This window comes from Montipora foliosa, chromosome 14 (assembly GCF_036669935.1).
Source record: "Montipora foliosa isolate CH-2021 chromosome 14, ASM3666993v2, whole genome shotgun sequence".
In the NCBI taxonomy this organism is placed as follows: Eukaryota; Metazoa; Cnidaria; class Anthozoa; order Scleractinia; family Acroporidae; genus Montipora; species Montipora foliosa.
Window position 1 is genome coordinate 8,905,087 of NC_090882.1, and position 12,500 is coordinate 8,917,586.

The 12,500-nt window shown below is 41.7% G+C and overlaps 2 protein-coding genes across 3 annotated transcripts in view; both read left to right on the plus strand.

Moving 5' to 3' along the window:
- LOC137984409 (deleted in malignant brain tumors 1 protein-like) overlaps positions 1-258 on the plus strand; it is a 28,717-nt gene extending 28,459 nt beyond the window's left edge. The window contains exon 16 of the mRNA XM_068831587.1: positions 1-258. This exon is cut by the window's left edge and continues 50 nt beyond it. Within this exon, the coding sequence (XP_068687688.1) occupies positions 1-258 (258 nt within the window).
- A 578-nt stretch (positions 259-836) lies between these two features.
- LOC137985189 (uncharacterized) overlaps positions 837-12,500 on the plus strand; it is a 17,785-nt gene continuing 6,121 nt past the window's right edge. The window contains exons 1-12 of one of the 2 annotated variants that reach the window (XM_068832712.1): positions 837-1,088; positions 1,645-1,935; positions 2,550-2,784; positions 4,827-5,116; positions 5,219-5,270; positions 5,673-6,217; positions 7,163-7,450; positions 8,034-8,339; positions 8,772-8,967; positions 10,702-10,907; positions 11,483-11,667; positions 12,409-12,500. The exon at positions 12,409-12,500 is cut by the window's right edge and continues 244 nt beyond it. In XM_068832712.1, coding sequence (XP_068688813.1) covers positions 977-1,088; positions 1,645-1,935; positions 2,550-2,784; positions 4,827-5,116; positions 5,219-5,270; positions 5,673-6,217; positions 7,163-7,450; positions 8,034-8,339; positions 8,772-8,967; positions 10,702-10,907; positions 11,483-11,667; positions 12,409-12,500 — 2,798 coding nt within the window. In that variant the 5' untranslated portion in view covers positions 837-976. The remainder of the gene's footprint in view (positions 1,089-1,644; positions 1,936-2,549; positions 2,785-4,826; positions 5,117-5,218; positions 5,271-5,672; positions 6,218-7,162; positions 7,451-8,033; positions 8,340-8,771; positions 8,968-10,701; positions 10,908-11,482; positions 11,668-12,408) is intronic. The other variant, XM_068832713.1, reaches the window with a different exon arrangement.

Below are 12,500 nucleotides of genomic sequence, written 5' to 3' on the forward strand. Positions count from 1 at the left end.
GTCGTCGCGTGGGAGCCTCCCTGGGCTTGTCCAGTTGACAAATACATTGTGCACTACAGGGAAGTGATATCCCTCGAGGCAAAAAGCAATTGGCACTCGGTTACCGTGAACAGAAATGAAACCAGCTATATGCTACACCTCAACTGCAGAAAAGAGTATGATGTAGCAGTTACCTCGTGGAGTGCTCATAGCGAGAGTAATTTGAGTGACAGTAAGATATGGAACTTCAAGACTGGTCGAGGTAATATTGATAATTAATGTAACTTGAAATAAGAAAGAGAGAAATGATAGTTTCAATAATGCATTTCAGAGAAGAAATTATTTGCCTCCTCCATTCTCGGACCGAGACATTGATTTAGGCCTGAGCTCGAGCTCTGTCCTGTTGTTTTTGCCACAGGTGGGTCTGGTTCAATTTTAATGAAATTGAATGAAAGTTAAAGGAACTATAAAACGGGAAAATTCGTAAAAAAAAAAAGGGAAGCAGGGTTAAATTAATAGACCCAGAACGAGAGCACGTCAGGTCTCAATTATCAATTACAAACTCAAAACTTAATTTTGAATCTGGAATTAATCGTTGTTTTTCCTTCTTTAATTCAAATCTTCTAATGCCCACTTTCTTGAATTACTATTCTTTAAAAAAATCTAAATGCAAATTCAACACATTGTCTTACTCTTGTACGCGTAGGAAATTACCTTCGAAAGGAGTTTGAAGCTATAAATTTGGCGATTTATTTTCGGAAGGGGAGCGTATGATCGAAATTTTATGACTAACAAGTTTTCTTCAATCATTATTTCAGGCGTTCCTGTTATCGTAAACACGACCGACGAAGTAACAAGCAGGATCGTTGTCGTCGCGTGGGAGCCTCCCTGGGCTTGTCCAGTTGACAAATACATTGTGCACTACAGGGAAGTGATATCCCTCGAGGCAAAAAGCAATTGGCACTCGGTTACCGTGAACAGAAATGAAACCAGCTATATGCTACACCTCAACTGCAGAAAAGAGTATGATGTAGCAGTTACCTCGTGGAGTGCTCATAGCGAGAGTAATTTGAGTGACAGTAAGATATGGAACTTCAAGACTGGTCGAGGTAATATTGATAATTAATGTAACTTGAAATAAGAAAGAGAGAAATGATAGTTTCAATAATGCATTTCAGAGAAGAAATTATTTGCTTCCTCCATTCTCGGACCGAGACATTGATTTAGGCCTGAGCTCGAGCTCTGTCCTGTTGTTTTTGCCACAGGCGGGTCTGGTTCAATTTTAATGAAATTGAATGAAAGTTAAAGGAACTATAAAACGGGAAAATTCGTAAAAAAAAAAGGGAAGCAGGGTTAAATTAATAGACCCAGAACGAGAGCACGTCAGGTCCCAATTATCAATTACAAATTCAAAACTTAATTTTGAATCTGGAATTAATCGTTATTTTTCCTTCTTTAATTCAAATCTTCTAATGCCCACTTTCTTGAATTACTATTCTTTAAAAAAATCTAAATGCAACTTCAACACATTGTCTTACTCTTGTACGCGTAGGAAATTACCTTCGAAAGGAGTTTGAAGCTATGAATTTGGCGACTTATTTTCGGAAGGGGAGCTTATGAACGAAATTTTATGACTCACAAGTTTTCTTTAATATATAATTCCAGGCGTCCCTGTTATCGTAAACACGACCGAAGAAGTAACAAGCGGGATCGTTGTCGTCGCGTGGGAGCCTCCCTGGGCTTGTCCATTTGACAAATACATTGTGCACTACAGGGAAGTGATATTCCTCGAAGTAAAAAGCAATTGGCACACGGTTACTGTGAACAGAAATGAAACCAGCTATATGCTACATCTCAGCTGTAGGAAAGAGTATGATGTAGCAGTTACCTCGTGGAGTGGTCATAGCGAGAGTAATTTGAGTGACAGTAAGATATGGAACTTCAAGACTGGTGGAGGTAATATTGATAATTAATGTAACTTGAAATAAGAAAGAGAGAAATGACAGTTTCAATAATACATTTCGGAGAAGAAATGATTTGCTTCCTCCATACTCGGACCTAGAAATAGATTGAGGCCTGAGCACTGCTCTGTTGTTTTTGCCACAGGCGGGTCTGTTTCAATTTTGATGAAATTGAATGAAAGCTAAAGGAACTATAAAACGGGGAAATTTGTAAAAAAAAAAAAAAAAGGAAGCAGGGTTAAATAGATAGACCCAGAACGAGAGCACGTCAGGTCCCAATTATAAATTACAAATTCAAAAGTTAATTTTGAATCTGGAATAAATCCTTATTTTTCCTTATTTAATTCAAATCTGCTAATGCCCACTTTCTTGAATCGTCCTTCTTACAGCCCGTAAAGAAATCATCGAAAGCTGCTCCAAATGTATGTGGAGCCTTCTACTGTAAACCTCTTGAGACTTGATTAGATAATAAGAAACCTCAACGAGGTTGTAAGAGAGGATATTGCCAAACAGTATGAAAATTGTAGCATTGAAAAATATCCCCGTTAAACCTCCAGTTGAAGTTATGAAAATTTACGATTTTCATCTGTTGCCCTTTATTTATCACAGCGGACAAGAATTGTCTTGAGGTGGATTGGCAAATCGCTCTTAGTCGAAAAGGATGGGCTAACTGCTCGTGCTCGGGAAGTTACTTGACAGGTCTATGGAGGGAAAATGATTTTACTTCTTCTCCAGCTGATGGTATCGATAATATTAAACGAGGGCAGTGTTGCATCCCTCCTTATGAGTACGAGGATGACATCCCCGACTGCCAAATAGAAGACTGGAAAACGAAATTAAGCAAGTTAGTTCAATTTGTCATGTCTTTTGATTAGCAAATAAGAAACGTTACTTAAAGAAACCCTGGACGTGACGGAAGTTTGAAGAACCGACAACTGGGTTTCTGTTCATCCTGATTGGCTGCACTATGTTTCAAGTTTTTAAGTAATGACTCGGCTTAAAAAAGTGAAAGCGAAAACGACAAGCAAAGTGAGATTATGTAGATTATTTTGCCACGAGAGTGAAACAAAGAAAAAATCAGATTACCCGATGGGAATCGAACCCATAACCGGTCAAATGCCTTACCCACTGATCTACGTAGAGACTGGTGGTAGGTTATTCCATTTAGTACGTTTGTATGTTCGTATAAAGCATCTTGAGATGAGATAAAGAAAAAGGATGATTAATTTAAGGAAGGAAGGAATTTAAAGAAAAGGAGCTAAACGAGAGAAAGGGAGGAAAGGAGAATTAGAAGAAGGGAAGAAGTGAGGAAGAGAACAAAAGAAGAAGGGAGGAATTAAAGGGAGAAAGGGAGGAAGTGAAGGGAGGAAGTGAGGAAGGGAAGAAAGAGGAAGTGACGCAAAAAAGGAAGGGAGGAAGGGAGGAAGGGAGGAAAGAAGGAATGGAAGTAGGTAACAAGGGAGGAAGGGAAGAAGGAGGAAGTGAGGAAGGAAGGGAGGAAGGGAGGAACGGAGCAAGGGATGAAGGAAAGAAGGGAGGAAGTGAAGAGAGAAAGGGAGAAAGTGAAGGGAGGAAGTTAAGGGAGGAAGGGAGGAAAGAAGGAATGGAAGTAGGGAGGAAGGGAGGAAGGGAAGAAGGAGGAAGTGAGGAAGGAAGGAAGGGAGGAAGGGATGAAGGGAAGTAGGGAGGAAGGGAAGAAGGTAGGAAGTGAAGGGAGGAAGGGATGAAGGGAAAATGGAGGAAGGGAGGAAGGGAGGAAGTGAAGGGAGAAAGGGAGGAAGTTAAGGGAGGAAGGAAGGAATGGAAGTAGGGAGGAAGGAGGGAAGGGAAGAAGGAAGGAAAGGAGGAAGGGAAGAAGGAAGGAAAGAAGGAAGGGAGGAAGTGAAAGGAGGAAGTTAAGGGAGGAAGGGAGGAATTGAAGTAGGGAGGAAGGGAAGAAGGTAGGAAGTTAAGGGAGAAAGGAAGGAATGGAAGTAGGGAGGAAGGGAGGAAGGAAAGAAGGAAGGAAAGGAGGAAGGAAGGAAGTGAAGGGAGAAAGGGAGGAAGTTAAGGGAGGAAGGAAGGAATGGAAGTAGGGAGGAAGAGAGGAAGGGAGCAAGGGAAGAAGGAAGGAAAGGAGGAAGGGAAGAAGGAAGGAAAGAAGGAAGGGAGGAAGTGAAGGGAGGAAGTTAAGGGAGGAAGGGAGGAAGGAAGGAATGGAAGTAGGGAGGAAGGGAGGAAGGGAAGAAGGAAGGAAAGGAGGAAGGGAAGAAAGAAGGAAAGAAGGAAGGGAGGAAGTGAAGGGAGGAAGTTAAGGGAGGAAGGGAAGTAGGGAGGAAGGGAAGAAGGTAGGAAGTGAAGGGAGGAAGGGAGGAAGTGAAGGGAGGAAGTAAAGAGAGGAAGGGAGGAAGGAAGGAATGGAAGTAGGGAGGAAGGGAGGAAGGGATGAACGGAAGAAGGGAGGAAGGGAGGAAGTGAAGGGAGAAAGGGAGGAAGTGAAGGGAGGAAGTAAAGGGAGGAAGGGAGGAAGGTAGGAAGTGAAGGGAGGAAGGGATGAAGGGAAGAAGGGAGGAAGGGAGGAAGTTAAGGGAGGAAGGGAGGAAGAGAGAAAGGGAGGAAGGAAGGAAGGGAAGTAGGGAGGAAGGGAGGAAGGGAAGAAGGTAGGAAGTGAAAGGAGGAAGGGAGGAAGGGATGAAGGGAAGAAGGGAGGAAGGGAGGAAGTGAAGGGAGGAAGTTAAGGGAGGAAGGGAGGAAGTGAAGGGAGGAAGTTAAGGGAGGAAGGAAGGGAGGAAGTGAAGGGAGGAAGTTAAGGGAAGAAGGTAGGAAGGGAGGAACGGAGGAACGGAGGAATGGAAGTAGGGAGGGAGAGAGGAAGAAACTGATAGTGAATATCATTTTCCAATATAGAAATAACAAGTGGGCCTCCTGTCCAGATGGGTATTTCCTTCAAGGGTTTTACCGCTCAAGCGACGTTAAGCTGCACAATATCGAACAAGCATTGTGTTGTAGGCCGAGAAACTTTGCAAACATAGACATGGCCAGGGATTGCTATGATGAAGACGTGAGGCTATCACTAGATAAGGAAGGCTGGAGCAAGTGTAAGCAAGACTGGTATTACATGGTGGGTGTTTACAAAGAAGGCTGTGATGACCTGCACTGTATTGAGATGATTAGATGCTGTAGAATGCGGCTACCAGGTACACACTCTTAGATTTGTTTTGACAAAATAAATCAAACTACATACTTCTTCTAGGGAAAGCCATGCGATTACTTTTCTTTGCTACATTTTTTTTTTAAAGATATGCCGGTTCTTGGTCACTGGCTGCTGAATGGTCAAGACGAACTTCTAAGGTTGGTAATGATTAATCAATAAATCAGTTGATCCATCCATCCATCCATCCATCCATCAATCAACCTGTCAGTCAGTTAGTCAATCGGTCAGACAGTCAGTCCGTCAATTAATCAGTCCGTCGGTCCATCTATCCGTCAGTTAGTCAACCAGTCAGTGAGTCAGTCAGTCACTCACTCTGTCAGTCAGTCAGTCAATCAATCAATCAATCAATCAATCAATCAACAACTCTATTTATGTTCCAAAACCACTAGCTTATTTTCCCTGCAGGCAGCCTCCTTTTTGTTGGCATCTAGCACAACGAAAAGTGCGATATATGATATGATAGATAAGAACTGCTTTGTTTCATTACTGGTTTCAAACGATTTGCATTCAACTCACACTTCCTTGGTATTCTATTTCAGCTTTAATAGCGTGCCACTCTTTGCAGAGGGACGATGTCCTGGCAGTAAGGCCGCTTTTTTCAACCAAACAAATTCTTTCGCCCGTACACCTAAAATTGATCTTACCGATCAGAGTTTTACCATTGCCTGTTGGTTAAAGCAAACAACATCAGTCCCCGATGAGTTGGCAGCGATTTATGGCGACTGGTATTATCCATGGCAGTTTCTATTAAGCATAGAAAACCAGAAGATCATTTTTCATCGCCACCAAGACGGAAAAGAAGAATGGTTTTCCTTAGGGAGTACCAACGTTAACTTGGACACGTGGACCCACGTGGCTGTTACCTGGGATCTTGTAAAAAGAGCTTTGTATATATATGCTGACGGGAAAGAAATAGGGTACAGATCATATGAATCGGAGGTCAAGTTCTATGGACTCACAGGGAAACTGTACCAAATTGGTAAGGACGGTCATACCGTGGAGAACCATCAGTTCCACGGATCCATTATGGATCTCTACGTCTTTGGAACAGCACTGACGCTAGATCAAATCAATAAACTAAGAGGTGAGCTGTGGTTTTTTAACTGAAAAATCAGTTAAATATCAGCCTTTCGCTATCTGTCATTGTATCCGTCTTGACGTGGTTTGTTACAATAGTTTGGTTTGCGTAGAACCTGTCTACCCCACGTGGGTTTCTCATAGAAGGCCGTAAAATCCTTTAATAGCAAGGCATTGCTTTGCCGAAAACAGCGCCATCTCTAAAGATCCTTTTAGAAAGGTGAGAGGTGTCAACATGATGCATAAAATGCATATGCTATTTTTGTTGCTGTTGGCGTTCACTTCAGCACTGCATATATTGATGCTATTCAAAAAACAAGTGAAGCAGTGATGGTGACTACAAGCATCATATAAACTTCTCAAACTCAAAAACAAAGAAAATCACAACCGTGAAGGAGATTTGGATTAGCATAAATTTTGAAAAGATATTTCTCAAACTCATTTATTATTCATCAAGTCAAAACAAAGAAAATCACAACCGTGAAGGAGGTTTGAATACTCGGTTTTAATTAGCATAGATTTGGACGATTTTAGTTCTCCGTTTAGCCCTTAGTTTTTCTTAGTCGATTGATAAGGTATATCAAACACTCGAGGCAGTGGGTCATCGACTATCTAAACACCTCGAATTTCGTCAAAAATACTGCACCATTATCTTCCCGAGGTAGTCTGGGCAGAGCAGCAGGAACGTTTGGTGTCTATCACGACCTGTGATTAACTTGTGTGGGTGGGAGCCAGTCCTGCTCGTCGATGTGGGACCGTTAGTGAATTGAGGGCTTATCTGCTGTTTGATAGATTTTATTTTTAATCCTAAGTGATGTCCACTCATCCTCTCTACCAAGCTTATGATCAGTTGGCACTCTAGTACATGAGTTGTACCTGAGATAACTTACACTTTATGTTTGGAAAAAAATGAAATACGATAATGTATTGAGCCAAATTCTTCTGAAAATAGGTGTTCCTGAAATCGTAAACTCTACCAAGGCTGTTCCAGGAGGAACTGTTGTTGTCGCATGGAAGCCTCCGTTAGAAGGGGCGTGTCCAGTTATCACATATACTGTGTACTACAGAAAAGTGGCGAACAAAAGCAAGTGGCAATCAGTTATCGTGAAAGGAAAAACAGACAGTTATACGCTACAGCTCAAATGTAAGGAAGAGTATGAAGTAACTGTTACCTCACTGAGTGGATTTATGGAAAGTTCTTTCAATGAGAGCAAGATATGGAACTTCAAAACCCAAGGAGGTGACGTGGCATATAATAAGTCATGTAGTGATACTTACAGAAATTTGGTTTAGATTTTCAGAGAGATGTGCTTAGTTAATTAATCATGTGAAGGTTTAAGAAGTGTTGCATGTTTTAAACAAAGTACTGTGTTTCATCATAGTTAATAGAGGGGAATGGCTATGAAACGCGATAAATTCCTTTGTTGTAGGTTTTTGTTCTCTTTTTTGGCCTTGACCGTGCACAAAACACAAGTTGTTTACTCCGTACTGAGGAACTAACCAATAGAAACGTGTTGGTTACGTAATTCATGCATAGTGTATGAGCGCAAAACAAAAGATTGTGCACGGTCGTGGACTTTCCAACCTAAATCTTGGCATCTTTGTTTGCTCCTTTGATGTTTGCCGAGCTTCCAAACCATTCCCCTCTATTAACTATGGTTTCATCGTTAACTGTCATAATTTTGACACTGCTAAAGAAAAGTGGATGTTTGTGTCACTAATTTCGCTACAGTACATTCAAGCATCCGTACGTGCTAGAATATTTCTGAGGTGAAGCATTTTTCTCCAGCTGATGCTTTAGATTCTGTTCTTTCTCATTACAGAGGTTCCGTCAATTCCTGTCATCAAAAACAAGGAAACCGAAACACCGAGATGTGATGTGATCCTTACATGGAGCCCTCCTGCAGACAACGGGTGTCCACTGACCATGTATACAATAAACTACCAACGAATTCAGCCACGAGAAATTGAGGAGCCCTGGTACCAAGTTAACCTCACTGACATTATCACGACCAACTTTACTATATCGTTATCATGTGACACGCAGTACAAGATCGAGATCTCGGCCTGGAATGAACTGGGAGAGAGCGAGAGATCAAGTTCGTGGATAATAAAAACACTTCAGTCAGGTACGTTTTTGAAAATTTCCTCTTGCAATCTGAGCCATAGCGAAGATAACCAACGAGAAGAGCGTGGTGACTAGGCAAAAAAATGATGTTGTGCATACTGTGAGAAGTTTCCGTTTCTCGACAGTTAAAGTGAGATTAGAGTAAGAATTTTGGTATGGTATTTCAGTTCAGCAAAGGAAAAAGTTTTACGAAAGAGTTCTTCGGAAAGAAACTGATCCCATGATAGCCTACTACGCAGAGGCTCTTTAGCCTCGTAACGCAATCTTGGTCCCCCACGTGGACGATGAAGATTGTGTGACGAGCCAAAAGAGCGTCTGCGTCCGTAGGAGGCGGGTCCCACGATGGTAGCCGGCATTTCTATCTCTACTTGCATTACGAATATAGGCCGAATTTCTCTACTTTAAATAATATTCACCTTAATCTTGTTCGCAGCTTCAGACACAAGCAAAGAAACAAGCTTTGACAAATCTCCAGAATCTGACGGTGGTAAAGGGCTGTCTGCAACACAGTTATCTGCCTTAATCGGAGGACTTTGCGCCCTACTTATCATCATTTCAATGTTAATATTTGCGCTTCGACGGAAAGCAAAAAGAAGGAAGCGACTTGCTCATAACCTGAGGCCAAGGAGGTAATTCAATGCCATCTTTGTTCTGAATCTCGAATAGACATATTCGAATTTGAGAGTAGCTATAACGCTAATACCTTCGAGCTAAATAATTAAAATTTTAAAATGGTTAAAATTTAAAATACAATATAAAAAGTTTACTATTACGATAGATATCAAAGTACATACTTGCCCGGAGATAATTGACATATTATTGCATAATACAATAGACAAAACTAAAAATGTTCCTTTTGAGTTCATTTATCTTGTTACAACTTCTCAAGGCCTCTGGGAGGGACTTCCACGGTCTGTTTGCACTTAGATACGAAAAAGAGTGCAGACCAGAAGTTATTGCATGTTCTTGGTTTGGGGGGTGACGGGATGTTATTACCCCATAGGTTGTAGTTTACAGAGCGAAGAGCAGGCGGACATTAGGGGTTCTGGACAACGCAAAAAAAAAATTAACTAACACAGCATCACCGCAAGAAAAGTCAACGAAACACCGTCACCGCAACACGTATTTTTAGCGCCATGATTAGTTCATCTACACTTAAAATTATACTTTTATACCTCAACAATTTTCCTCAAAATAAAAACATCCCAACGCTTTTCATTGCGCATATGTCGATACTGCTGTGGCCTGTAAATAAGTTTTCTTGCTCTTGTGAAGAAACCTTGCGCGAAGCTAGGAAGCGAGGACGAAGAAAAAAGAGATGGTCCTTACCCCAGGTCCCTCTCTTCTTCTACTTCGCTCACTTTTCTTGGTCTATAAACCCATTGACTGAAGCCCTATCTTGGCTGAAAGTATTGCTTTCCGGAGCTACCTGCGTTTGCGTTCGATATCGATAATCGTTTGAAAAAATAGAAGGTGAAGAAAGTGGCAGGACCTTGGAGCGGGTATAGACCGGTATCAGAATGACCTCTAGACGAAGCCGAATAGCAAAAGGAAAAAGAGGTTAAACGTGTGTAATTTACGCTTCCTTAGCATAAAAAGCCTTATTTCTTCCCTGCCGACGCGACATCTGAATATATTTTGTAGCCGGTAGCTTTCGCCACCTATTCCTATTTTCGTAGAAAAAAGCTGCGCAGGACAAGCTAAAAAACCGCCCCCTCCCGCCTAGCTGAAGCTCTGAATCCGCCACTGTTACGTTTACTCAGTTACATGTGGTCAAGCCTTGCTGGGGTTTCATTAACGTTTTTGGCAGGGTGGGGGGGGAGGGGGTAACTTGTTTTCACAGGCGGGCAAAAGCTTTAGAACTCGGAACTTCTTTAGAAGAAAAACTTTCCTCTAGATGGTCAAACCAGGGGGGGGGGGCGGGGGCAAATTATTACCCTTATAGGCGGTCAGATTACCGGGTGCCCGTCTCCTAATGACACACTTGGAAGCCTGTATTCCGATAAACGCCCCTACTAAACAATTAGATTATGAGCTCGAGATTGCTGTCACGAGGGCGCAGTTCTTTTGACGAGGGCGCAGCCCAAGTCAACTATCATGCACGCATAGAAATTCAGAGCGAATAATTGTAATCTACCAGTCTTTCAAAACTTTAATCTAAATTCTCTTCAGAGAAACTTTGAAAACGCAAAGAAGCGGACCCCACTGCACACTGCAAGGCTACTCACTGTCCACAACAAAATAGTGTAGCGTAGCCAATCAGAGAACGGCATTCGTGATAGAACGCCAGCAGATTTACACTAATATGTGATAGAGGCCAGTAAGAGTAAACCACTGAGTCCAATTTGCTCATTTTCCTTTAGATCAAAATCCACCATTTTTGCTCTTCGTCGCTGGGAAGTTCTACCTGAGCAGGTTGTCTTCAAGGAAGAGATCGGTCGAGGGGCATTTGGCAAGGTGTTTAAAGCCACGTTCAAAGAATCCCCTGGAATTGAAGTATTTTATAAGCCAAGAACACAGACTGTTGACTGGAAAGAAGACCAAATTGTAGCTGTTAAAGTTTTGGGAGGTAAGTAGATGATTCTCAAGTCATAGGCGTCTAAACCACCAGTAAAGAATTAAATATACTAACCCCCCCGGAGGACCTTCCATATAAAAAGTGCGGGGGTTAATTACTCGTCTTACCTTTTTATAAGGGATTGAAAAAGCGGTTTTAGTAACTCTTAGGGTATTTAGCCTCGAAAGGTCCACAGCGGGAGCTCTTGCAGTCCCATTTAGTGTATTGACCCCAAAAAATGTGACAGGAGAGTATGTGTTGTTTTAGAATTGGTACCTAAGGTGAGAAAACGTTCAAGCCACGCCCCCAAAACAGAATCTTAGTACCTTATAGGGATTATTTTCGAAATTTCCAACGAGCACCCCCTGGTGTCTAAACTACGTTTTCCATGTGTAACATTGATCACCGAAACCAGAGAACAAATAACTTGTCACTTCTTTTTTGAAACTTTGATTGGTTTGTAATGTTTGCCGGCTACTCTGCTAATGGTTGATGAAAGTTTGTTCTATGGTGCGTATGTCCATTTTAACCAGCTGCAACGTCATTGAAAAGTTTTTTCAGAACTGATCACGTGATCTTATCTCTAGACACAACAGAAGAGGAAGCCAGAAATCAATTTCTTGAGGAAATTGAACTCATGAAGGCGATTGGCTCACACAGGAATATTGTCAGCATGCTGGGCTGTTGCGTTAACTCAGATCCAATATTTCTGGTGTTGGAATATGTGCCATACGGAGATCTATTACACTGGCTGAGGAAGAAGAGAATACAGGTAAATTTAATATCACATAAGCAGGGATGGCGCAGTGGCGAGAGCGCTTGCCTCCCAAAGATGTGGCCAGGGCTCGATTCCGGATCGAGTTTGTTTTTGGTTCTCGCCTTTGTCCGAGTACTTCGGTTTAACTCCCTCCACAAAAAAATATGTTAAATTCCAATTTGAACAGGATAAAGGACCCGCTGCAAACCAACTAAGGTAATGCGGCTTTCTCCTTTAATGTTGAAACTTAATTACAGGTCTTAGTTGAAAATCGGGTAGAACAGGATAGAACATCGAAAGTATTGATAGAAGCTCTTCCACAAGTTAAAACACCAAACTACTTTAGTGAGTTCCGCCAGTCCCATTTACACACATTCTATTCTCGTCGTGAAGCCAGCTTTTGCTTGCTCTAAAACGCCGAGGCTTCAGCGAAAGTCTCAGGGGAAAATTTAGCGGCGGGGGCTGGATGAATTGGGTGGCTTTGAAGGAGCAAAAAATAAAAATTAAATGAAAAACAAATTTGAATATTATGAGTGAAATAAAGTAAACACTCTGGAGAGGCAACTCATTGTAATTCATACTTTGTGCCATTGCTATAATTATTACTGATATAACAGTTTTCAGTTAGGTTCCAATTATTAATTGCCACATTTTTGGGGGAATGCCCCATTGATTCTGCAACCCCAAGATACCAACCCCCTCCCCCTCTTTAATCCGGCTTAATCCCTTAGTCTCTTATTAATATCCCTCCGGTAGAAAAGCTATCAAAAGAACTACAGTAACGAGGAAAATCGCTCAAGGTTGGCTGCAATTAAAGTGCAATTTAGTATGGATATGGATGATGAATC